The sequence below is a fragment of the Erpetoichthys calabaricus genome, chromosome 1 (genome assembly GCF_900747795.2).
Source record: "Erpetoichthys calabaricus chromosome 1, fErpCal1.3, whole genome shotgun sequence".
Lineage (NCBI taxonomy): Eukaryota > Metazoa > Chordata > Cladistia > Polypteriformes > Polypteridae > Erpetoichthys > Erpetoichthys calabaricus.
This window is the reverse complement of record NC_041394.2, coordinates 91,604,508-91,632,325: the sequence shown is the minus strand read 5'-3', so window position 1 is coordinate 91,632,325 and position 27,818 is coordinate 91,604,508. Positions and strand designations below refer to the sequence as shown.

General features: G+C 38.2%; 1 protein-coding gene across 4 annotated transcripts; it reads left to right on the top strand.

The window, feature by feature from the left end:
* The first annotated feature begins 96 nt into the window (after positions 1-96).
* On the top strand, positions 97-26,064 carry plpp5 (phospholipid phosphatase 5). 4 transcript variants are annotated; one of them, XM_028803426.2, is made up of 9 exons: positions 97-152; positions 13,866-13,955; positions 14,948-15,065; positions 15,518-15,626; positions 16,984-17,074; positions 17,156-17,219; positions 18,914-19,038; positions 20,643-20,813; positions 23,317-26,064. In XM_028803426.2, exons 3-9 carry the CDS (start codon positions 14,986-14,988, stop codon positions 23,478-23,480), a joined length of 804 nt encoding a protein of 267 aa, XP_028659259.1. In that variant the 5' UTR covers positions 97-152; positions 13,866-13,955; positions 14,948-14,985; the 3' UTR covers positions 23,481-26,064. The 4 variants fall into 4 exon arrangements, with proteins under 4 accessions (XP_028659259.1, XP_028659271.1, XP_028659267.1 ...); XM_028803434.2 differs by lacking the exon at positions 97-152 and adding an exon at positions 3,968-3,987; XM_051922354.1 differs by lacking the exon at positions 97-152 and adding an exon at positions 10,642-10,661.
* Positions 26,065-27,818: the final 1,754 nt, after the last annotated feature.

Here is a 27,818-nt window from a genome sequence, read left to right as displayed (position 1 = left end):
CACAGCAGAATTGCACAAATTGCTTGGTCCTCATTGGCCTGATGCTCGGCCTCCGGCCTGCAGGGGGCACCGATCTGTGACAACGTCGTCTTTCTTGCCGTCGCCACTGTCTACCTCCGGAAGTGCCACGTCGTGTGTCGCTGGTGTGAGAGGTAAGAGGTGATGTTATGGCTCACGCCGGTTGATGTTAAGAGAGAACGGACGAAGGTGTCTGAAGTAGAAGGCGTTTACGTAAATTCCGAGTTGCTAGTTATTGGCGCTGTTTGCTCGTGACAAAACATCTCTGCCTCTCGTTCCGCCCGCTAAATGCCGACGAGGCTTCATTTTCCACTCTTTGTCCTGTCATTTCTGTACTCGGTTTTCGTTTACATAAATGTCGCCTTCCTAACTTGCAAACTGTTCGCACTCCCTACCTTTACCTTGAATACTTGTCATTCTGAATCGTAGGTAGAGTGCTGCTTTCTTTGCTTTTTCCCGAGTTTATCAGCTCGAACGTTTGTGCTTCGCTGCATTATTCGGCAGGTATTATGCACGTTGATTCGTTTCAGGATAGGCTGTGTCTTGGATATACGTACGAGGTGCTTGTCTTTAAATGTTTCCTACATGAAACATCTGTCAGACAATAGTAAATCACAATTACACGTCACACTCTAAAGTAATCATTCGTTGGTACTTTAGGAGACTTGCCTCGCTCCTGTGGCACTCCGGCTATGCCGCCTTATTCCATGCTAGATGTGTTCGGCTTCGGTCTTCCAGTCGGATTCTGGCTGAGTGAGTGCTGCCCGGCTATTTCTCGGTTCAGGTCGCGCCTGCCTCTGGCGGTTTCCTTCGTCTAACTATAGAATTTGAGTGGCAGGTTTTAGATGGCGGTCCCTTCTATGCTTGGTACGCCTGTAACGTGTGTGAAAACCCCAGCAAGAGATAAACATATTTGCATTTTCTCTGCCTCTTTAAATGCTTACATTGTTTTATTTTTATTTACTCGGAATTATGCTGTGAAGTTTGCTTTTTCAGTTGTTTCTGAATACAATTTAATGATAAGCAGAACAGACACCAGTGCAAATGACTCTGAAAGGAGGAAGTACTTCAGTGTTACGCACTTGGGGGTGTGTGTGTGTGTGTTTTTTAACTAAATACAGTGGGTATAAGAAGTCTGCACACCCCTGTCAAAATGTGTGATAAAAAAAAATGAAACTATCAAAACTTATTCCACCTTTATTGCAAAATTGCAATCTATACAAAGAAGGTGATAACAAATCCATGGATTTTTAGTTGGATTAAGGTCTGGGCTCTGGCTGGGATGAAGCCATTACTTTGTTGATTTTGAAGTGTGCTTTGGGTTGTTGTCATGCTGAAAGGCAAAGTTCTTCTTCAGCTTCCTAGCAAATGCTTGAAGGTTTTGTGCTACAATACGTGGAGCTATTTATGATTCCATCCTCCTTGACCAAAGCCCCAGTTCCAGCTGCAGAAAATCAGCCCCAAAGTAAGATGCTGCCTCCACCATGCTTCACTGTGGGTATGGCGTTCTTTTGATGATCTTTATTTTTGCACTAAATAAACCTTTTGGAGTTATGGCTAAATAGTTCAACCTTGGTCTCATCAGATTATAATACATTTTTCCACATTTTTGTGAGAGACTGGGTATACCTTTTTTTTTAAAGCTTAACCGGACTTGGATGTTTTTTTTTGTGAGAAAAGTCTTTCTTTCATCTTGCTACCCTACCCCTCACAGTCCAGACATATGAAGAATACAGGTGATTGTTGTCACATGTAGGGATCAACCAGTACTTGCCGGGAAATCCTTCAGCACCCTTAGGCCGAATTTATACTTCACGTGATGCATGCTGCAGCGGACGCTCCTGCTACGCAAGCGTTGTAGTGTTTATACTTGTGCGCATACTTTGCGTAAATCTGGAGGAATCCACCAGGTGGCAGTGTGAGATATTATCACAGTGAGAACAGGTTCGGCTTCGCTGTGTTGTGAATTGCCTGCAACACCCATTAAATTCCGATGACACCTTACCGCAATATCTCTGAAAAGGATGTTTAATGATTAAATCCATCAGTCCAGGGATGTGCCCATTTCAGCTAGCATTGGGCACGAGGCTGACACAATCCCTGGACGAGGCATCAGCTCATTGCAAGGTGAATACAAGCACTCACATACACTGGCATCATTTTAGTGTAACCAAATCTGCATTGGAAGGAAACTGGAGCACACTGAGGAAACGCAACAGGAAAACATGCAAACTCCAGGCAGGGAATATCAGCGACGTGACTCCCTGCAAGACAGCAGCGCTAACGCTCTGCCACTGTGCCACCCCCATGTGTGTAATTATTAACAGTATTCATTATTTATACGAAATTACCGATTTATCAGTAACATGTAACATACATACTTTAATGCATTTCTTTATGAAAGTGATATCAAGTATAAATCTAAGGATTCTAAATGTGCAGAGAGTTGGAATATCATACATTTAATGTGCTCAGTGTGGCGATCTATTGCTGGCTATCTGCTGCCATCAGGACCAGAGGAAGCCCTAGAAAAAAAAGACGGCACAGAAGACGGTATGTGAGACTTTTAAAATGTATCGTGTCATTACGATCGGGAATATGCGACACTTGAATATAAAAGCACCACGAATACATCTGTATGTCGGCATTTTGCTTCGCCACATTGAACCATTCATCAAACATTGAAGCGCGCACACCGATCTCGTAGGATCCTTAAAGTTTTCTGTCACATGTAGATAGTAAACAGAGACTCTGACGTCACATTCCAACTTTTAGCACACTGCGCTCCCCGACTTTTTGCTGGTACTGCAACTCGCGCACGCGTCGCATTAATTTCTGAGGACCAGCTCAGAGGATGCATCAAATGAACGCTGAGAACGACCCACGTTCTGAGCATGAAGTATAAACAAGTCCTTAATGTTACTTTAAGCCTCTTGGTGGCTTCCCTGACAAGTCTTTTTCTTGTTTTCTCATCAATCTTGGAGCGATGTCCTGATCTTGATAGAGTCATTGTTGAGCCATATTTTCTCCTCTTGTTGAAGGCTGTCTTCACCGAGCTCCATGGGATGTTTAATGCTGATTGATACCTTTCAATGATGAAATCCCATTCATGTTTTAAAAGCTCTTTGCAGACCACAGCTTTCTGTGTTGGTTGCAACCAAGATGTTATTAGAATAATCCTGCAGGAAAAAGTCAAGTCAAGTTGGGGAGCATGTACTGGTACTGTGCGTTGCTGCACTCACCACACAACGAAACAACTTGGGATCCTGGTTGGCAACCCCCCAGGCAGACCCACCCTTCAGAAATGACCCTTTATCTGCCACAGCCAGGTGTTATGTGGGTGACCCCTTGGCCTGGTCCAGCTATTTGGGTCCCCAACAATGAGGATCTTACGAGCTGGATCACCCTCAGGGAAACGCGCCACATGGCTGTAGTGCCATAACTGATGCTCCCTCACAATGCAGGTAATGTGCCGCATTCAGGACTCCATGGAAAACCGCTTATTTGACACAAAGTCAAACCAGTGATACCCAAGGATTCTCCGAAGAGACACATTACCAAAGGAGTCCAGTCTTTGTCTCAGGTCATTGAATAGCATCCATGTTTCACAACCGAACTTTATCTGAGCTCAGTCAGAGCCACTTTAATTGATGTCGGGTGTATACTAACAACTATTTGACATGAGACTTACTGTGATTGGTTGATTCTGAACGTAGCCAGATCCTTGATTATTAAAGGGTGTCCACACAAATCAACCAGATTTTGGGTGATTTCCTTTTCTCACTAAACAGTTTGTGATTTGTTTTCACTTTCTTTGTATAAATAGCAATTTTGCAATAAAGGTTGAATAAGTTCTGACAGGGTTTATCATAGTTTCATTTTTTTATTACACAAAATCTGCGATTTTTCCAGGAATTTGTAGACTTTTTATATCCACTGTAACTAGCAGCAGCACCTGGCATTGCCTGGGTAAGTAATTTTAGGGAAGATCAATCTGTTTTCTGTAAATGGTATTTCCTAAAATGCAACTTCTATAGTAAATAGGTAGCCCCAGAGGCAAAATTTGGGGCTTCAAAGCAGCCTAGTGTCTCATCCTAACAGAGTGGGATATGTATGAAAAAGTTTGTTGAGATTGGGCCAAAGGTTTGTATAAATTGTGTAAAAAAAAAAAACAAATACAACACTGACATTTTTGCTTTATGTATTAGATTGTCTAAATAACCAAAAAATACATTAAAAAGGAAAAAGAGTTTGTTATTACCTATCTAACAGAAAAAAGTCGTGCTTTATTCAGTAAAATATAGCATAGCCAGGTTTCAATTTCTTAATGAATGCAAAAACATAGAAACTGGAAAGTGATGCCTTCCTATTCTAAGCTAGGGGTGCAATTAAGAGAAGATTTAGGTTGGGGCAAAAACTTGCATTCACAGGTGGTCCCAGGGACTGAACTTGAGAACCACTGGTTTAAATAATGTATGAAAAGTTGAGGCTGTTTTTATTTGAGCTATCAGTTACATGGGAAGGGCAGGTGCATCTAAGGAAGTAAACACTTGATGTATTTACAGCGGCAGTTCTTTATAAGAGTCAAACAAATATGCCTGTGGGGGCCGTTGAAATTGTGGTGGTGTTCCCATCTTTTCCGACCCTTTTAATTGCCTTACTCACTCACTTGTTTCCCCTGCATGAAATAATCAGTTGCTGCATATATACTGTATATATATATATATATATATATATATATATATATATATATACAGTATATATATATATATATATATATATATATAAAATATTTATAAAATGTATGTATCTATGCATATATATATATATATATATATATATATATACAGTGGAACCTCGAGATACGATCACCTCTGTATACGAGAAATTCAAAATACGAGGAAAGTATGAGCGAAAAATTCAGATCTAAATACGAGCATTGGCTCGCGTAACGAGCCACGAGCCAGGCTGTGGGTATAGCTCGCGGCTTAGCAAGGGGGCGTGGTAGCAGTTGCGAGCCGCGATCTGCGGTGTCTGCGTTTCTCACTTAAGTGCACAGGTGGGAAACTGCCCACATCCATGATTGTTCCTGTGGCTGATGGGCTGCAGCTGCCATGTCCTCCCCGCATATATAGAGAAGCGCGAGCCGGTTAAGGGGGAGAAAAAGTAAAAGGAGAGAGAGAGCGAGAGCGCGCGCGCGCGTGTAGCTGAACAGTGAGCTGAACAGGCGAGCCAAACAGCTGAAGCAGGACGGTGTAGAGAAGGTCAGCTGCATTAAGAGTGTCTCGCCTGTTGCAGAGCCTGCAGGTGAGACGCTAACAGAGAAGAAGCACTGGGGATTGTCATCTGTTTTTTAAAGACGGCATCCTTTTGACGTTTTAACCTCGTGTTAAAGGATTGTTATTCTTGTGTATTTTAAACCTCCACTTCACAACTGTTTTAAGGATTATTTATTTAAAGATTTATTGAATGCTCTACTGCACTTTGGACACCTGTTTTGATTCTTTTAATAATCAGTTATATTATTTACCAGTGTTATTTATTAAAGGTAGACTACAGTATATATAATTTATCAGTGTTATTTGTTAGGAAAATTGATTTTTATGTTAATATATTTGGGGTGCAGAACGGATTAACTGGATTTCCATTATTTTCAATGGGGAAGTTTGTTCTAGATACGAGAAATTCGCTATACAAGCTCAGTGCTGGAACGAATTAAACTCGTATCTAGAGGTTCCACTGTATATATATATGAAGCCACTTTTATAAATGTATATTTGATGTACCATGCACTTGTTAAATTTGTACACATATTAAAACTTTTTTTTCTGCTGATAAATGTATAGAATCCAAATCATCAATTGCATGAATTCTGGCTGCTTTTAACGGTATTGGATTTTACAATAACTGGTCAGTTATTCCTTTCACAGTATAAATCTTCAATTTAATAAAAGACTACTCTGTGTTTGTATGTGTGTGTCTCCAGTCCCTCCAAGCAACCTGATTGGTCAGTTTGGCTTTGGTGATGCAATTGATAGAAGAAGTGATGGGCAAGAGAGATTGAGGCACATGAGGAAGTGAAGGCGTAGGAGGCACACTGAGAGTCACCTTCAAAGACTTGAAGTATTCATAAGAATATGAATGATGTTTTCACCGCGGGTAATGGATGCCCATCTACCATTGGTGGTAGTCAAAAAGTGGACAGGAGACAAGCAAGGCACCTTGAAAAGACAGAATCTCAGAAGCAGGCTTTACGGGAGTGTGATCAGAGATGAAGTGGTGGGCAACAGATATTGAAACACCAAGATACAGAGGAAATGTGTAGGGGGAACACTGAAGGTACACACCGGGCAGCTTGTTTTTCAATTTATTCTATCTCCTGTCTTCGACAGGTAATGTGGCTAGTGTAAAATATTTGTCCACCTTAATGATCCTTCCAAGATGAGATGAAGTTAAAACCTCGGTCATCTTATTTTGCTTTTTTCTAAGTTTTATATAGCCTGCATTTACAGTATAGAATTAGCTAAATTAGTTTAAATTTATCATTTTAAATAAAATACATCAAAATTGTATGTTAGAAGTATTTATTATTTAAAATTGTATGCACACAGCATACTAATTAGAAGTAAAACAGGTAATTCTTCCATTCACTCGTTATCTCTACATGCTTTGTATAAACCTGAGTCTTGCTTCCAGTTTCTGTCTTTATCAGTAGGCACAAGGCAGAAACCAACCCTGGAAGGAGTGCCAGTCCATTTCATAATACGCTCACTCACACTGGGCCAATTTAGAGTTACTGGTTAACAGTTAAACTTGCTTATATTGTTGGGATGTGAGAGGAAGATGAGAGAAAAACCCCAGGCAGTTTTACTAATCATTGTACAACTACCGTCCAAGACAAATAATTCATTTGTTTAAATAAAACTAACTTTATACAGTGGATTGAGAAAGTATTAAGACCCCTTTAGTTTCTGTACACTTTGTTGTGTGTAGATTTAATTTTAAATGGACACATTTGCTTTATTGCACATTAATCTGCACTCAGTACCCCAAAGTGAAAACATTGTCAGAAACATTTGCAAATACAAGGGTGGGCAGAAATAGGTTTACAGTTGTTCGTATGGAAAAAGACATGCAGGTTCTGATTATTACAGTAGTTTTATTAACTCAAAAGAATATCACTATGGCACAGTGCACTTAGGTACAACCTCATAAGTACTCAAATTGTCAGCCACGTGTATGCACAACTGTAAACCTACTTTTGTATATTCAAATTCAAAAGCTGAAATATCTTTAGAGCCTTAATTCAGTACATTTTAGAAGCACCTCTGGCAGTAATTACAGCTGTAAATCTTTTTGGGTAAGCCTCTACACGCTTTGTACTACTAGGTTTCAGCCATATATCATATTTGTCATGGCAGATCCTATCAAGCTTCATTAGTTTGAATAGGAATTGTTTCTAAACTGCAAGCATTGGGTCTTATCCCAAGTGTTCTATGGCGTTTAAATCCAGGCTTTGTTTGGGCCACTCAAGGACACTCAAAAGATTTGTCCTGAAGCCATTTCAGTGTTGTCTTGGCATATACTCCAGGCCATTTTTGTGCTGAAATGTACACTGTTACCCCAGTGTGCACTCTGGCGCAGGTTTTCTTCATGAACCTCACTGTATTTGGCTACTTTTACTCAATTCTGATTGGTTTCCCTGTCCCTTCTGCTGAGGAGCACCCACATAGCATGATGCTGCCACCATCAGCTTCACTTTTAACGATGGTATAAGTCGGGTGATGAGCAGTGCCTGGCTGTCAGCAGACATAGTGTTTGGAGTTCAGCTCAAAGACTTCAATGTTTGTCTCAGCAGACCAGAGAATCTTTTTCCTCATGGTCTCAGAGTTCTTAAAACTGCCTTTTACTCAAGCCTCTCGGCAATAAACGCCTATTTGATGGACTGGGTTCTTGGTTATCTCTGTGATAAAGGCCCTTCTTGCTTAGTTACTTAGTTTGGTCAAATGGCCAACTCTGAGAAGAGCCCTGGTGATTCCAAGTGTCTTGCATTTCACAATTATTGAGGCTAATGTGCTCACAGTCCTGGGAACACTCAAAGCTTTAGAAATGGTGTTATTCCCTTGCCCTGATCTATGCCTCATTACAATTTTACTACTGTGGTCTAAGGAGAGTTTCTTGAATTTCATGGCTTGTTTTTTGGCCTTATGTGCAGTGTGAGCTGTGAGACCTCACATACACATACATGTGCCTTTTTATCATTTCAGTTTGCCACAGGTGGACTCCAGTCAGGTTCTTGACAGATCTCAAGGATAATTAAAGCATCTAGGATCCCCAAAAACAAATGGTCTCAATGCCTTTATAAATAAGATATTTCCATTTGTGATTTTTAATACATTTGCAAACCTTTCTGAAAACTTTCACTTTGTTGGTAATAGTTGAGTATAGGTGAATGGGCAAAATGTGAAATGTATTTAAAATATAGCACAGTAAAGTTTACAGAAAGTGACAGGGCCTGACAATTCTTAAGTGCCATTTAAACAAGATAGTTCTTGGTAGCTTCAAAGCCATCTTGTGATCTTGGAAAATAACTATCAAGATAAACCAGTCATAAGGCAAAGAGTACTAGGGTTTACTTTATTAACTCAGTATTACATAATTTATTGTTATCATGTTTTAAATTGAGAATAATGAAAAACTAGTAGAAAAAGTGAAATTATGCTTAATGTGGAAAATCAGATTACTATTGTATGAAAAGATTTGTATGAGTACAGGCCATTAAGTGCTACCTAGTAATTTATTATTATTCATCTATTTGGTTTGATTTCTTCACTGTTCTCTGTTCCAGAAAATTGCAATGATGTTTAGATGGAGTTAACTTTTAGTCACTTTGTAGCTGTGACATGTTTTCATTAATGAAAAGAAACCGAGGTATCATGAAAGGGGCACACTGGTGCAGTGGTTAGTAATGCTGCCTTTTAAACTCTGGAGTTCTGAGTTTGCATGTTGCTTTTTTCCATGGGGTGTAGCCAGCAGGACACCACTGTATTTCACAGTTGTTTGTGTATGTTGCAATAAAGGTATTTTTACATACCCAAGGGTGACTTCTTTTAAATAAATTGTAAGTTTATGCAATTGGCACACATACTGTATACCCCGAGCAGTGTGTCACAGGTGAGTGAATTTGCTTTTATCACAAATCCCACCTTCCTCGAGTCACATACAGTGAAAGGCTCATCACCATTGGATTGCTGAGTTCCACATCTTTTCAATGATGTATAGTTGTCTGTGATGGTTTCTGTGCTACATGTCATAGCCACGCATAAAAGATTTGAAGTCTATTGCCTATGCAGCAGCTCATTACACACAAGCTTCAGTGAGACTGCTTGCGGATTTGTTTGGTTGATTTTCAATTGCACTTGAAGTATGCACTACACAAATGTCTTATTCTTCAAAAAAAAAAGAAAACCTATGGTCGAGGAAATCCTAAAAAAGTTACACAATGCTAGTGACATGGGATATGACGACTCTGGGTCACAGTTTTGACTCTGTTTAGAGCAGCGCGTTTGCTGAGGGACTCGATGCTAAGCTTGATTTGTAAGCACCGTTTAGTGTAAGTTTGAAGCGTTGCAACATGCACTTTGACTGTTTTAGCTGTACGTTCTCTTTGTGTTAATTTTATGAACAGTGCATTCCTGTTTCAGCTTCTTTGCATACCCACTTGAAGATTCACATGAGGAGCCCTTTGATCGAATGTCACTGGACATGCAAACCTTCGGGGGGGGGGGGTAACCATTGTCCTGATATATTTGAATAGTGCTGTGCCACACTTCTTCTTGTGGTTTACATGGGGACCCCACCCCTGATTTCGTGTCAGTGAAGAACACTGCACAAACTTTCATGGGGAACTGCCCTTTAATTCAGTGTCAGTGAATCACAGAGCATCTCGCAGTTTCACTTGAGCTTTGATCGAATGTCACTGTATCGTGCTGCTTGTGTCACTGTGTTGTGAGCACATGAAGTAAGTAAGGCTGTTTCAGCAGGCGTCTTGTTCATGGTATAATTAGCCCTCCCCGTCACTAAAGGGATAGGGATAGACAGTGCTGTGGAATATTTTTTTCCCCATTTCTAATCACTCTTGCTTTTGTACCCCTAAGACAGAAAATAGTGCAGTTACAAATGGGAAGTAAAATCAAGAACGGACTTTGCAGTGGTTGAAGCGAGCACATGGATGAAGTGAGCAAGATTAGAATCTGTGATGGGGGCGCGGACTATACTGTGAACAGGTCTCATGTGCTCGTGATGCAGTGACAGCCACCTGTGGCCCAGAAGTGGCTGAGAAACACTGGTTTAGGTGTACTGTATGTTTAGTGTGTGTGTGTGTGTGTGTGTGCGACTAGCTCTGGGGGTCCTGTCCAGGGCTGCTAGCAAAGGCATTTTTCACCACCACTGTAACCTAGCACTGAAAGAAGCTGGTATGAAAATGTATGCATGTGTTTGGTTTAATCCACACATGAAATACAAGAAAAAAGAAACAACAAAAAAATTAATAAGTGGAAAAAAAAACTGTGGAGCAACTGCAACAGAACGCAGGAGAACTTGTGTGAATTGCAGCACAAAAACTCCAATCAAGTGTACTTAGTGTAAGCTTCCTCAGTGTTTAGTGCTAAACAGAAAATGTTTCAAGGACTGACAGTAAAAATAATTTTGAAAATAAAGGTTGGGACGAGTAAATAATTATACATACATAGTTACAAATTGTTTAATTGTCGCTTCATTGTGACATATTTGTCTGTATATATTTTTTTCTAAAAAAATATATATATATATATATATACAGTATATAAAAACTGCAACTGCAGTAATTGTTTTGAGAGTTTAGGCACAAAAGACTAATAATAATAATTCATTTTATTTATAAGGCACTTTACATTATTAAATCTCAAAGTGCTACATAAAAATATTTTACAAAGACAAAACAAGATAAAAACACAGATAAAACAACAATAATTAGTGGCATTCTTCTTAATAAGCTTTCCTAAATCGAAAAGTCTTTAGCTCTTTTTTAAAACAGCCCACAATCTGCTGTGTTCTTAGGCTCTCTGGTAGGACATTCCAGAGCTGTGGAGCAGCGGCAGCAAAGGCTCGTCACCCATTGTATGAAGTTTGGTCACAGTGGGGCAGAGGTGGTGGGTATTTGTAAAGCGGAGGTTTCTTGTAGTGGATTGTAATATAAGGAGTTCTTTAAGATATTGTGGAGCATTTCCATGAATACTCTGATGAGTGAGCAAACAGAGTTTGTACTCGATACGGACATGGATAGGGAGCCAATGAAGTGACTGAAGGATTGGTGAGATGTGTTCATATTTCCGCACCCTCATCAGGATCCTTGCAGCACTATTTTGGATTTGTTGGAGCTTTTGAAGGCTCTTGTTGGGTATCCCGATGAGGAGTGCATTATAATAGTCCAGACTGGAGGAGACAAAGGCATGAACCAGCTTTTCAGCATCACAGAGGGAGAGGCAAGAATGGAGTTTGTCTATGTTTCATAGATGAAAGAATGCAATTTTATAGAGGTGATGGACATGTGTATCAAATGACAGATGGGAGTCTAATTTGACACCCAAATTTGTAACAGGGGGAGAGGGTAATGGTATGACCAGAAAAGGAAATACAATTTACGGAGGAACGAATGTGATGGGGGGTACCAATTAAAAGCACTTCGGTTTTGGTGCTGTTCAGATTAAGAAAGTTCTTGAACATCCAAGCCTCAGTCTCATCCAAGCAGCAAGAAAGAGTTAATGAAGGTGTAAGAGAAGTCGAAGCTGCGTATCATGTTTTTAAATGGGGGCACCTCATGCCAAACAGTATTACTGTGCAGCACTATGTGATATGACATTTATACTTGGCACAATGATAGCTGACAGACTAGGGCACAAAAGAAAATTGATTCTAGTGTTGTGCATCATAAATTGTCTTGGTTATGTACTGTAAAATCCAGTTGTTTAAAAAGAAATCTGTAAAGTTCAGACATTTTTTTGTGTTTTATTGAAATGATTATGGTATAAACAAAAGTTTCTAATTGTATAAATACATTCTTTTAAAAGATTTGAGTGTTGTACTCACTACTCCTCAGCCATTTGCACCTCCTTTAATTTCCTTTTGTCCTTTTTTATTTATGTCACAGTGGAGTTTCTGTTAGCTTAGACTGAAGCTCCTTTACTTTTCTTCATATGTTACCCTTTTTTTTTCTCCCTTCTTGATCCTGTCTGAAGGCTTTATTTCAAATGTACCCTTTGAGAATGTGCTCTCCTGTATACATACTCTTATTTGAAAAAAATACTTCATCAGTTCTCACTGTGCAGTATTAATGGGAATACATTTTTATTTGCTGTTTTTCTGATATTTTCTCATTATAGCATGACCTAATAGTGCATAAAACAATCAAGTACAAGACGCTTTAAATGGGATAGTCCTAGTATGTATGATGCACTTGTCCTAAATATGGCAGGTAATCATTTTCATTTTCGTGGGCCTTGATATAAGCTTTTGTATTTCTTTGTTAAACTGCACAAAATACAATATGTCCTCCTTTTCCAGTTCATGTTTGCAGGGAGCAGGTGCCTAAAATGGCAGCACTAGGAGCAATTTAGAGCCATTCGTTAGCCTAGCAGCGATGTCTTTAAGACATGGAAGAAAATGTGTTTTGTATAGTTAGTTTAGCCTACTGGGCTTTATTTCCTTTAGAAATATGACAATTTGATTGTTCTTTTTATATATTTATTTAATATTGTTTATTAAAATTTAATATATTTTTAATGAGTTTATATGCATACATTGTCATGTAGTTCCATTGTTTGAGATGTCTGGCACTTTGTTTTGGCATATTTGGGACAGTTGGCACCTTGCAGCACTTGGATTGCAGTGTTTCCTAGAAATGGTGTTACCATGTTCTGCTTGTATTCATTTAGGTTTTCTGCCATAAGAGATACCTTTAGCTCTTCTGGCATCTCTGAACTGCCCACTGTTAATGCACATGTGCGGTCTTGTCTCCACAGCAGTGGACTGACATTTCATGCAGGTTTCAACCCCATGCTGGTTCTGGCTGAGATCATTTTAAGCTTCCCAGCTATTCTGACCTAAGAGCTACATGTATGGGAATTGATAGGTGGATTTAAATAAAATTTACAAACTTTTAGATGACAAAATACATGTACTATACTTGTCTCACCATTTCTTTTGCTGTCAAAATTATTCAATTCATCAAAAAAAAAAAAAAAAAAATTCAAACCAATACAAGGACGCATCAGTCTTAAAATAAATTACTTTCAAGTCCAATGGTTAGTTGTGTTCCTTTACAATTCTTAGGATGATGTGATCCTACATGGGGTGACTCATTATGCGAGGTTTGAATGTTTTCTCTGTGTTTGTATGGCTATTTCTCTCAGATCCTAAAGACGTATGTGTTAAATTAGTAGCATAGAGTGAGTAAGAGTGAAGGTACAGTATATACTGTGAAGGATGCCAGGATGGGATTTAGGTTCATTGGAATAAGATGAGGAACGTGCAGTAAATGAGCATTCCCTCTGTATGTTTCATCAGAAACAAATATGATGATGAAGGTTTTCACACAAACATAAGTTATATTTCAAGACCAGTTCATGATTATTGTTACGTGTACAAAGTACAGTGAAATTCTTAATTCACTGTCTAATCTAATGCAATTATATGCAGGAAGAACAAATGATTTCTTGGTACTGTAATGCAGAGATGTTCACAGCATGTTCAACCTGAGCAGACTTGTGATTAGAGTTGCTCTCTCTGTCTCTCTCTATGTTCCCATGTAGTGTGCTAAACATGAAAGAGGTATGGTTTCCTTGCAAACCGTTTTCAGGCTGACATCACAGGAGGAACTGCAAAGGAGGAAAAGACATGTGGTGAGAAGGCTGAATGCAGACTGCAGCTTGGTGTCTAACAAAATCGTTCAGCAGTGTGCATGTTGTCATCTCCTCTGTTCATTTTCGTTCTGAAACAATTTTTTTTCCACTCTACTAAAATGATTCATGTAAATTACCTAACCCTACAAACTAATCTTATATATTTTCTATTTGAAAATGACTATTTTCTTTGCTAATGTTTTGATTCTCGGCACTTCATCTATGGTGGATTTCTGTATTGCACCAAGGTCCACTGCTGTTCAGTTGTGATTCTGAAAAATCACAGCTTTACTTATATCCATTGTAATAGACTTTAAAATGTACTCTTTTTTACTTTTGTGAGGCCTGATGATTTAATTGGCAATTAGAACATTAAGCAACTTTTTTTTAACTGAATTTCATACGTGTTTACATTGAATATTATTCCTGTTTTTGTTTTGTTTTACTGAATAAGCAACATGGTATTCATCCTGATATCTGCAAAAAAAGGCATAACATAATATCAGATTTGATCCAAAGTTTAATTTTCATATTGCTGATAGGTTTAGTTTGTATTTTCAATCCACTATTTTAATTTAACAAGCTAATGCATTTACTATGTTTTTTAAACTCACTGCAGTTTTCCATTCACTTTGTAAATATTCTTTGACAAAATTCTTTCACAAATCTCTGCACTAAAAGACACCTGACAACATTGGACATAATGTAGTTCAAAGCAACAAGATAATGAGCAATAAACAACAAATTAATTAAATTTAAATTATTAAACAATTTGAACATCTTGCTAGATTTGTTGGTTCAGGGGCCACATGTTGTATAACTACTTTTGATGTCTATTTTTTAAATTGAAATCTTAGCTTAGAAGACATTTTGTTATCTGTAACATGCTTAATGATCAACCTTGACTTAATGCTTTGTCTGTTAGTGTACCATATTTTTAGGAAATGTTTAATACACACTTGTGTTTGGTGTTCTCCTTTATTTTCCTCCAGGAAGTCAACAGAAAATTAGCTCCTCAAGGACCAGCTAGATGTTTACAATGAAGAAAACCTTGGACTCCTATTTTGCCTCTGAAGCTCTAGTGCGACTTCTTTTGTTTGGAGTGTTTATGTAAGTATCTACCAGTGTGCTACTTTTATGACATTTTTATTTTTCCTAATTTCAAACTGAAATCATTTCCCAGCTGCCAAATTTGTTATTAACATTCTGACACTCTGAACCTTTAACTTCATATATAACAAATATACAGTAACTTGGCTTATAATTAATTAGAAGTAACTGTGTATGCCTGGACATCACTCCAGTTCATTTTTACTCAGACACTGTTTATAGATGAAGATACTGTAGAAGCTTAAACATTGCTTTTACATTCCAAAATATGCAGAAGGTACTAAAATCATTAGGACAGCTCATCAAAACAGGCAAGAATAAAGTACATGCAGAAAAAAAGTAATTACTTAAATATTGAGTATTGAGGTTTAGAATGCATGTGACAGACAGACATCAGGTGTACCATAGCTAAATGGCCACTTGAAATTTACATTTTTTTCTTAATGCTGCAGGTTAACAGAACACATCCCTCCGTTTATAAGAGAAATTCAGCCAGAGGAGTTGTGGCTTTATAGATTTCCATATGTGGAAGAGGACCATGTTCCCACAAATCTAATGTTTGTATGTATTTTAATATAACAAGTACTTTTCACACAGACTTTTCTCATTATTTCTTTAAACCACTACTTTCAGTGCCAAAGGGGATTTCATTTAAACTATCATTGTTGACTCAGTCATTATCTGGGACTTTACCTTTAAAAGACTCTACAGATATACAGTATACATCGATCAGCCACAACATGAAAACCACCTCCCTACTATTGTGTAGGTCTCCATTATGCTGCCAAAACAGCTCTGACCCTTTGAGGCATGGACTCCACAAAACCTCTGATTTTATAATGTGGTATCTGACACCAAGATGTTAGCAGCAGATCTTAAATTGTGACGTGGATCCTTCATGGATCGATTGCTCGATTGATTGAGATCTGGAGAATTTAGAGGCCAAGTCAACACCTTGAACTCCTTGTCATGTTCCTCACACCATTCCTGAACAGTTTTTACAATGTGGTAGGGTGCATTATCCTGCTAAAAGAAGACACGTCCATCAGGGAATACTGTTGCCAATGAATGCTTGTGGTGTGCAACCATCCTTTAGATAGGTGGTATGAGTCAAAGTCATAATGTCTACATGAATGGTGAGACCCAAGGTTTTTCAGCATCACACTGCCACTGCTAGCTTGCCTTCTTCCCAAAGTGCATCCTGTTGCCATTTCTTCCAAGGTAAATGATGCTTATGCACCTGGACAGCCACATGATCAAAAAGAGAATGTGATTCTTCAGACCAGGCCACCTTCTTCCATTTCTCCATAGTCCAGATTTGATGGACACATGCATAGCCACTGTGACCAGCCTGCAGCTTTGCAGCCATATACACAGCAAGCTGTGATGGACATGTGTTCTGAAACCTTTCTCTCCATGGCCAGCATTATGTTAGCTCTTCTGTGGGTTCTAAGCAGACTGGCTAGCTTTAGTTCCCCACACACATTAGTGAGCCTTGGGCGCCCATGACTCTGTTGCTGGTTTACTTGTTGTCCATCTCTGGACCACTTTTGGTAGGCACTAACCACTGCTTTGCAGATACTCTAACCTATTTGTCAGTCTTCACAATTTGGCCCTAATCAAAGTCGCTCAGATCCTTATTCCTGTTTCTAGCACATCACCTTCAAGAACTGACTGTTCACTTGCTGCCTAACATATCCCACCCCTTGACAGATGCCATTGTAGCAAGTTTTATTCATTTCACTTGTCAGTGGTTTTAATGTAACTGACTATACGATGTTTCCAATGAAAGAACTTGATTTTAACGAACAAGATGAATGAATTAAACTTAATGTGTAATTACTGTATTAGATGCATTAAGCAGTCATCCAGAAATGTACGTATTCCTGTGTTTTAATGTGGTTATTGTCATCCATAGGGCATTGCCTTTTTTGTACCTCTATGTGTCATTTTGCTGGGCAAATTTTCAAATAAAGTTGAGCAAGAAGACACAAAAGAAGCATGCCTTGGTAAGAATAAAAATACGTATCTTTGTATATTTTTCTGACATTGCAGAAACACTTATGTTTTTACCTTTTCTCCACCTGTAGCTGCTACTTTGGGTCTGGTACTAAATGGCGTGTTTACTAACACTGTGAAGTTAATTGTTGGAAGGTGAGATTCATCATTTTTTAAAAAGACTTGTGATCATCCTTAGTGGTTATTTTGGTTCATTTTACATCAATATGCCATTTAAAATATTTAATTTATATAGCTTTCTTTATTTAAAATTATTAAATAAACCAGTATAGCAGGACATTTTTTTGTAGGATGAAGTTTATTGTAGGATGAAGCAGTAGTTATACAGTATATAGAGAAAAAAATTGGTTCAGTTTTTTCTTAGATTTTATGTGCAGTGCAATAAAGTTTGAATAAGATTTGACCCACTGTCTAAAAACACAATATTCCCTAAATCCTTTGTTTGCAAATTGTGTGTTTTTTATTGCAAGTTAATTTCAGCTTGCTTTGCATGAGGGTTATGTCAAGAAAGGTGTTGGCTAACTTGCTGTATAAGAATAAAGATCTTGGTATTGAATCTGGAAAGAAACCCAAATGCTGCCTTAATGGAGTACTATGAAGGTTAGATTTTTGTTTTTTAAAACCCTTTCAAACATTTCTTAATGTGATGTAAACATCTAAAATCACTCGATTACTCGGTTTGTCAACTGTGTAACACGACCGCAGTTTTTTTATTTAGTGAAATTTAACCTATTTAATATTACAGTTGAAGGTCCCAATCAGGTGATGAAAGATAAGTTGCCTGGTCTACTTTCTTAAAGCTGTTTCTTCCCTATCCACCACTTTGATCTGTCATTTGTGTGTTTGTCATATTAGCTGAACTAATGACTGTTCATCAGACAGCTTCAGAACTGTATTTGTGGTAATGTGGATACAATAGCTAGATTAGACAGATTTAGTAAATGGAGGGGTATATACTGTCGTGTGTTGGTTAGCGCCACGGTGTGATTCTTGACACGGTCAGCACTTACATTTGCTCTCTTTATCCACATCAGCGTTCTCTAGGTGCTCTAATTTCCTCCCACATTCTAAACACGTTATTGATAAGTTAAGAATATAAGTTGGCGTGTTGCGCATGTCGTTCAGACTTTGTTCTGAGATGAATTGGGATCCTGTTCAGGGTTTGGCCCTACCTTATGCTTGATTCTGCCAGAATGGGCTCGAGATCTTCACAACCGTGACTCGAGTGAGTTGATTTTGAGGATGGTTTTCTTAGAATAATATCTACTAAATTTTACCACAAACACTTTGTTTTTCTTTACGCTATCAGCTAAAAGTCTTTAACAGTTCTATGTTTTAGTAATGAGCAGTGCAGTGATCAGTGCTTTCAGTTGTACAGCTTCAGAGTCCTGGGTTCAAGTCTGTAAATTATCTGCATAAAGTTTTTGCATTTTGTCCACGTCTTTAAGGACTTTGTTTGTTTTACATTCCACATTGTTAAAAATGCTAAACTAGAAATGATCTCTCTTTAAGTGTTTAAACAAGAGAATGTATACTTATGGAAATAACAAATAAGATAGCTAATTTAGTTATCCTCTACAGTGAAGTTTAATGTAAAGGCAATGAAAAAATGGTCAAATATTAAAACTGAAAGCTTTTGGAAATACTTGTATTAATACAGAGAAGCAATTGAGTAGAAGTTGCTTAATGCCAAAACGAAAAGCTGTTTGCTTCCATTACAAAATTTTATGATTGGCAATATTTTTTAAGACATTTCATTTAGAAGAAATATAATTTCTTAGGCTTTTTGACACTAACACTGTGGATACTTTCCTTGTTGCTCTTTGCAGACCCCGGCCTGACTTTCTGAACCGCTGTTTTCCAGATGGACAGATTAACTCTGAATTGCGGTGCAGTGGAAATTCAGACACTGTGCTCGAGGGGAGAAAGAGTTTTCCTAGCGGACATTCCTCTTGTAAGAAGTGTAATTTTTCTGGTTTACATTTACCCTGTAAATTAAGATCCTAAATGTGTATCTGTGTTGCTTATTAAAAAGGTCAGGAGCGTATAGACCATCAAATAAGCTAGTTTTACTTTTACTTTATATTTAATCGGGTATTAACATCAATACATCTAAGGTACTTTTCTCACAGATTTCTGCTTGGGACACTGCTACCGTTGGCCATTTCTGCACACTTGTTTTTTTCTAACATATTATTAAGCAGTCATATCCGTTTTTGCTTCTATTCATTTTAGTAATCCACTTATCCAGAACGGGTTGTATGATAGCTGGAACCTGTCCCAGCAACCAGTCCATTGCAGGGTGAACACAGATGTACACAATAGGGCTAATCCAACTTACCTGTTGGACTGTAGGAGGAAGTCCATATGGACATTGGCAAAACCTGCAGTCTCCGCACAGGGAACACCCAGAACATGATCCCTGGTCTCTTTATTGGGAGGCAGCAGCACTACCTCTGTGCTGCCCTATGATCAGAACATTCATTATGAATCTATCTATTTACAACTTTAAGGAAATAAAAATCATTATCTACCGATTGAATCTGGCAGTTTTATTTTTTCACAAAGCCTCTGTAATCTCTGTAGGACAGTACTGTGGATAGTTGCTGCTAACTAAAGATTCATACAGTGGCAGATGTCTAAGATTTCTGTGCTTAACTATTTCTTTATAAATGTTCATTCGGCACAATATGTTGCTTGAATGATAAGAGAAAAGCAAAGAGTGGTTGGGATGTGCTTTTCAGCAATTAACATAAAACAATTAACTACATTGGGAGAAACAGACCTCATGAATACACGCACTTCACTTTGAGACCTACTGCTGTTTGTTATATAGAGGAACATTTACTGTATGTCATGTAAGGATTCTTGTGTTGATGATGCAGCCTTTTAAAATATGAAACTAGGTTTCTCAAAATACTTTGGAGTGTTTACACAGTACCAGCAACTCTACAAATAGCACTGTACACTACTTTACTAATCTGGTTTGGACACACTGCATTTTAAATGGTTTTATTAGTTCATTGTACATTTGGGGAGTTCTGATTTGAAATACAAATGTGAAAAGTTTCTAAAATGAGCACCAGTCTGGACTGCCCACAATCTACCAACCTCATGCAGTTTGATCACAGTGCTTTTCCAGGAAATTAGAATTAAGAAGTGAAATAGCAATCCAAATATGATGTCACATGTTATTAAATGTATAGTAGGCAGTAAAGTAAAGCCATCATCAATGTAAATTAATAACTAAATTTAGGGAAAGCAACAAACTTACAGATAATATAAGTATGCAGTCCTGCCCTCTGAATTAGAATAATGAGGTTCATAAAATGATTGGATGGTTGCATATGCTTACCAATCGGGGATGAGAATGCCTCTTTTTGAATACAGTGGAGAGTGCAGTGGAGAGTGCAGTGTTTCCTCAGTTTGGATTTACGATTCAGACAGTGATTACTAAACAGCTGCGTGGCATTTTGCTGAGGTGATGTTTTGGTCTTATCTGATAACAAGGCAAGGATTACAATTATTTTTTCTTTTTTTTTTTGTCATTGAGTCCAGTTGCTTTTGCAGGCCTGGGATTCACTGCCTTCTATATAGCAGGAAAACTACATTGTTTTGCGCCAGCAGGCCGTGGAAAATCATGGAGATTGTGTGCCTTTTTGATGCCACTGCTTTTTGCAGTTATGATTGCACTGTCGAGGACTTGTGATTACAAACATCACTGGCAAGGTAAGATGTTCAAAGTTAGGGCTTCTTACTTCATAAGAAAGGGAGTGTTAAATCTCTGGTAGTTGTACTGCTTTAGAAGGAGCACATTTGAAATGAAAGCAAATGAACTTCTGCAATTACCAGGGCATGGCAAATAGTGTGAAATGGGTGCATTAGCTTCCCTAAAAATAAAAGAACAGTATTCTGTAATGATAATTCACATTCTATCTGACTTATAACGTTGGGACTATTCATTTCTGACATAAAAGCTAACATTTGTGCTGTCTGCTGATTCTAAAAGAGTACCAAAAGCACATTTTTAAAATGGTATGGTACTAGTATTTGTTAATTTTGGTACTAGAAGTAAATGGTAATTTTGAAGCACCTCATGATCTGTCATTTATTAATGCAATCTCAAACCATCATCAGGCTCTCAGATGAAATATATGCATTACTGTACATATGACACGATTCACCACGACGGATTTGTTGACCCCCCCACCACCGTCCACCAACCCTTTGATCTTACATATTATTATAAACATGCTGGAGGCTTGAAGGAGGAAGCTGCTTGTATTTATTTAGGAAGTGTGGCAATGCAAGGAGACATGGGATTGTTCACTTGAAGTGGAATGTTGCTATTAGATGAGGCTAAGTTCTCCTGATTTGCTTCAGTACTTGTACTGAGGTCCAAAAGCTGGTATTGATATCAAAGTCAAAACTTTAGTCATGGCCGAAATTATCGGCACCGTGGAATTTTCCTTGAAAATGCACCATTTCTCCCAGAAAATTGTTGCAATTACAAATGTTTTGGTATACACATGTTTATTTCTTTATGTGCATTGGAACAACACAAAAAACAGAGGAAAAAAAGCCAAATCTGACATCATTTCACACAAAACTCAAAAACCGGGCTGGACAAAATTATTGGCACCCTCTACTTAATATTTGGTTGCACACCCTTTGGAAAAACTAACTGAAATCAAGCGCTTCCTATAACCATCAACAAGCTTGTTACACCTCTCAACTGGAATTTCCGACCACACTTCTTTTGCAAACTGCTCAGGGTTTCTCAGATTTGAAGGGCGCCTTCTCCCAACAGCAATTTTGAGATCTCTCCATAAGTGTTCAATCGGATTTAGATCCGGACTCATTGCTGGCCACTTCAGAGCTCTCCAGTGCTTTGTCTTCAACCATTTCTGGGTGCTTTCAGAGGTATGTTTAGGGTCATTGTCCTGCTGGAACACCCATGACCTCTGACACAGACCCAGCTTTCTGACACTGGGCCCTACATTGCGCCCCAATATCTTTCAGTAGTCTTCAGATTTCATGATGCCTTGCACACAGTCAAGGCATCCAGTGCCAGAGGCAGCAAAACATCCCCAAAACATCTTAGAACCTCCACCATGTTTGACTGAAGGTACTGTGTTCTTTTCTTCATAGGCCTCATTCCATTTTCTGTAAACAGTAGAATGATGAGCTTTACCAAAAAGTTCTACCTTGGTCTCATCTGTCCACAAGATGTTCACCCAGAAGGATTTTGGCTTCCTCAAATACATTTTGGCAAACTCCAGTCTGGCTTTTTTATGTTTCTGTGTCAGCAGTGGGGTCCTCCTGGCTCTCCTGCCATAGCATTTCATTTTGGTCAGATGTCGACGGATAGTTCAAGCTGACACTGTTGCACCCTGAATCTGCAGAACAGCTTGAATATGTTTTGAAGTTGATTGGGGTTGTTTATCCACCATTCGGACTATCCTTCGTTGCAGTCTTTTATCAATTTTTCTCTTCTGTCCACGTCCAGGGAGATTAGCTACAGTGCCATGTGTTGTGAATTTCTTGATTATGTTGCGCACAGTGGACAAAGGAACATGAAGATCTCTGGAGATGGACTTGTAGCCTTGAGATTATTGATATTTTTCCACAATTTTTGTTCTCGAGTCCTCAGACAATTTTCTGCTCTTCTTTCTGTTCTCCATGCTAAGTGTGGCACACTCAGACACACAACAGAAAGGTTGAGTCAACTTTTCTCCATTTTAACTGGCTTCAGGTGTGATTGCTATATTGACAGCACCTGTTTGTTGCCACAGGTGAGTTCAAACGAGCATCATATGCTTGAAATAAAACGATTTACCCACAATTTTGAAATGGTGCCAATAATCTTGTCCAGCCCATTCTTGGAGTTCTGTGTGACATGATGTCAGATTTGGCTTTTTTTCTCATTTCTTTGTGTTGTTCCAATGCACATAAAGGAAATAAACATGTATATACCAAAACATTTGTAATTGAAATAATTTTCTGGGAAAATTTCAGGGGTGCCGATAATTTCGGCCATGACTGTATGTGTATGCGTATATATGTGTATATATATATATATATATATATATATATATATATATATATATATATATATATATATATATATATATATATATATAATTTCTATTTACATATGTTCTCATTTGGTTGGATATCCCTTTTAAGGTCAAACTTTACACCTTTTTTTTTTTTTTTTGGTCTTTTACAGATGTATTCATTGGATCAGTTATTGGACTCATATTTTCATACTTGTGTTACAGACAGCATTTCCCACCACTGACTGACAATGAAAGTCACCGGCCTCTGAAATGTAAAGGCACCGTGCCATTAGCACAAGAACGAAAACTTGCCAACCTTATTCTTCCCATATAGGGACAAGGAGGACACAGATTATATTTTTTATTTTTTTTTTAATTTGTGCATCTCAAGTATCTAACAGTTGCTGCACAACAAACTAGTATTCTAAATGCAGGGTCATCTTCAAAGCTGCCAACATAGATAAGCTACTACAGAGTCTAGGAGGGAACATACATAAAAGAACTCAGCTGTGTTCGGACAGATAACCGTGCTATAGAAGAGCCACACTTCTTCTTCAGGAAAGTGTTCAGCCAAGCTTGGAGTACACTTGATCTTGGGCTTTCCTTATGCTGGAATATTTGAAATTTAGATTTATAAATTGAGATCACATTTCTGAAATTCATGTAAGCCCTTAGCACAAGTAACACAGGTAAGAATGGTGACTATTGATTCTGTATTTGTGGAGGATTATGTCAACTCAAAATTTAGAAGAAGGTCAAAAACATGAATGCCGAGAGCTTGAGTTCTTTGTATATTTGTGGTGGTGTTTATTTAAACAAAGTAAGTAAATGTTGGCCAAGCTGACCATTTCACACCACCCTTACAGGTAACAAGTAACGCATTTACTCTACAGATGAAACAGGAGAAGTGTATGTATAGCTTATAAACCAGGGAAGGTTTTGTTCAGTGCTGAAACAAAAGAAGAGGCACATTAGTTTCATGGAGAGGAAAGATATTTTGTGCTGAGCTCATGAAATGAAGTGAAGAAAAAGATGTTTGCTTTGATGTAATGATAATTCACATTCTATCTGACTTACAATGTTGGGACTATTCATTTCTGACATAAAAGCTAACATTTCAACAGTTTTTAAAGTTTTAAAAGGATCAAAGTCATATTCTGCCAGATTAAGAGTAAAACTTACATTCCATCAACTTAAATAAGGTACACCGGTGTACACTTGGGCGCCTAACCCTTTTTTCAAGCATTATGTGTGGTTGGTTTTGATTTAGATGAACATTCCTTTTGGGCCAAATTTGTTGAATATTTACATAGTGAAAGCTGTTCATTTATAAGGGTTCAGGATAATATCAATGACGAATACAAATATAGGAAGGCCTGCCTTTAGTTTTACTCCTCAAGTACTGAACTGTCTACACTAGTGGTCTCTAAGAGTGGAGTTGCTAATGCACCAGGATTGCACTAAGCAGCTCCCTGATCGTGTCTGACGTCTGCCCTCTGAGGTTCAATCAAAGCCAACTATGCTTACTACCTGTGGTGTGTCCAGTGCCTGTTTAATTATGTGAAATGTGTATTTAGAACATCAAGTGGAAAGGCTATTAAATGTGAAATTTGTGACTGTCCTATTTTAAAAATTGGTACTCTGCCACTAGTCCTGCTTTAAGATATCTAATGCAGTATGTCTTGTTTACTTTTTTTTACATTGAAAACATATTTTATGTCCTTCATTCTGTTTTTTTCCCCTAACATGTATCCAGGTGGTTGTCTTTGTAATGATCTTTAGTATGGAAGAGAGGCCTACTTCCCAGTGCTTAGTTTGGTCTTTTTTATTGAAAGTAGGAAGTACTTAGTCAGTACTGCTATAAAGCAGGCTTCTGTTTGTTACGTAGCAAAGTAAAGAATTTTAACAAATGTCTTAGAAAAAGTAAAGTACACGCTCCTGCTGATTAGGTCAAGTAGAAAGGAAAGTAGTGGAATCTTCGTTTCATCCTAAAGAAAGAGCCTCTGGAAAGTTATTGGGAATATTAATAGCAGGGACATAAATTCTGGCTGAACAAACAGTAGGCGAGGCAGCGGCTATCATTTGAAACCTTGCATCTTGAAGCAGAAAGCCCTAAAAGTCCTTCCAGTCTCCTGCTAGCTCTTTCAGTGAGGCCCAGCATCAAATCCTTGCAGTCTGATAAATGTTCAAGAGCAAATGTTTCATTGTTAGTATTGTGCGAGGTTTATTTAAATGATAAAGATGCTGAAAAACAAGCTTTGGATCAAAAAAAGAAAAACGAGAGCCGTTTGAGTCTGTACAGCGATGATTTGTGGTTGCCGTAAATCTGAGCATATTGTGAGTTTTTGGGAGTCATGGACTTTTCCAAAAAGAAATGTGATTGAACTTTTATGTGTGGGAAGACACTACAAACCACAAACCTGTCCTCAGAAATAATAAACTGACAAACAGTCACAACTGTCACGTCCATTTTATTTTCTAATTTCAGTCCTGTTTCAGGCTTCTTGCAAATTCTGACACTGACTTGCATACAGGCTTGAATAAATACATGTCCTTGTCACTTAGCTGTATCACGCCGCCATTTGCTTTTCTCATTCTAGTCTAGAATATCTTATGTTGATGCTTTGCTCTGAAATACAAATGATTTTCGAAGAACTACCATGAACATTATTTCTGCTTAACTATAAAATGTCCAGGAATTTATCCTTAAATAAAAGACACATATCCCTGCATCCTCAACGTGTCTTATACATGTATGTGCCATTAATGGCTCAGGATAATCGTCTGGCACAGATTGACTATCTGACTTGAGTACACCATTTTTCTAATGACTTGTATTACCTTCAGATGTTTGTAATTATGTTTGTGAAATTACTGATTTCACTTTGTTTACAATAAATAAGACATTCATGAGATGACATTCCTTTCTTCTGAGCCTTTAATAAAAGATGTAAACATGTTTTGAAGTTTGCTTTCTATAATGTTGTGTAATACAGAAATGTCATTATATTCTTACTCAAGGGAGTTGTTCCTAATCACTTATCTCGGTAGTTTCCTTAGCTATGCTGTACTTTACTGTATTTAAGGTTAGGACTGATGTTGTCAGTGTGGCTGTCAGACGCTGATATACCTAAAGTGAATGAATACAAGTCATTAAACTTTCATTGGAAAATGACAGGAACTTGTCAATAAGCACAAATATTAAGGTTTTAAACGACACGGCCAGGACACAGTCTTTCATTTTAAAAATGGTGCTGGAGCATAGCTACCTTGGGAAATACTTGTCATAAAGCTGGCACTACAGGCTATTTCATTGGGTTTGGGGGTTGGATAAGGAATATACTCAGACAGAAAACATTACAAATTACTATTTTATCTTCATATTTGTTTTTTTCTTCTTACTTTGCTGGCGAATCCTGTGCCAACAGTACTGAGCACAATACAGGAATCAGTCTTTAATGGGACATCAGACCCTCAAAAGATGTATACTGTACATCACACTTATACACAACCAAATTAAAGACTTTAACAGCAGCTCATTAAGACAATAAAATTAGAGACCAGACAGTTGGTTTTTCAAGTTTGCGTTGAATCAACTTGATTGGAATCCGTTAATGAACATCAAGGCTCAAGGTTCTTTTATTTGCCATTTGTGCATAAAACCAACAGTTAAAGCACATTGGAATACTTGTGCAGAGCTCTGTCCGAGTCATAGTAAAACATTTAAAAAAAGATTAAAAAACAATAAAACAAAATAATAAATAATTTAGATTATACCAGCACTATACAGAAAGGTGGTAATATCTACACACAAAAAAGTACAATATATTGTAGGTATTGCCCAGTTAAAATAGTGCACATTTTTCACTCGTCATTTACATGATAAGTGAAGTGAGGTAGCGTGAGGTTATTACACATATATAATAATTTTGTTTTGCCATCAGTCTGACTGTAGCGGGGAAAAAGCTATTGAAAAACCTTGTTCTGTGAGTGATGATGCTGTCCGCTCTGCTGTGTCTCAGATTGTACGTACAGTTTTTGTGTCTGAGCAGAGAGTGAGCTGGATAGAGTGAGACACCCGTCCTCCCATTCTCACCACCTGTCAAGAAGTCCAGGATCCAGTTGCAGGTGGGAGTTGGGACACCGAGGTCTGTCAGCTTCTTGATCAGTTTTCCCGTGCAGATAGTGTTAAAAGCAGAACTGTAGTCCAGGAAAAGCATCCTGGCATACGTTCTGCTACTTTCCAGGTGTTGCAGAATGTGATGTAGGGCTATTGCTACCGCATCATCCACTTATCAATTGGGGCGGTAGGCAAACTGGACGGGGTCAACAGTGTCCGGGACCATATGGTTGATGTGCGTGAGAACCAGTTTTTCTAGACATTTCATAGCGACTGGTGTGAGTGCCACTGGTCTGAAGTCATTTAGAGTAGATGTGTCTGATCGTTTGGGGACTGGTAAAATGGTGGAGGATTTAAAAATACGGGGGACTACTGCCTGGGATAATGACAGGCTGAAGATGTCAGCATACAACCAGCTAATTGGTCTCCACAGTCCCTGATCCTAATGACTTTAAATTATGTTTTATGTGAAATGAATGAAATCGACTCTTAGAATCTTGTTTCAAATGCTGGCCTGGTCACTGTATGAGTCCTGAGTGGGTTTTGCACATT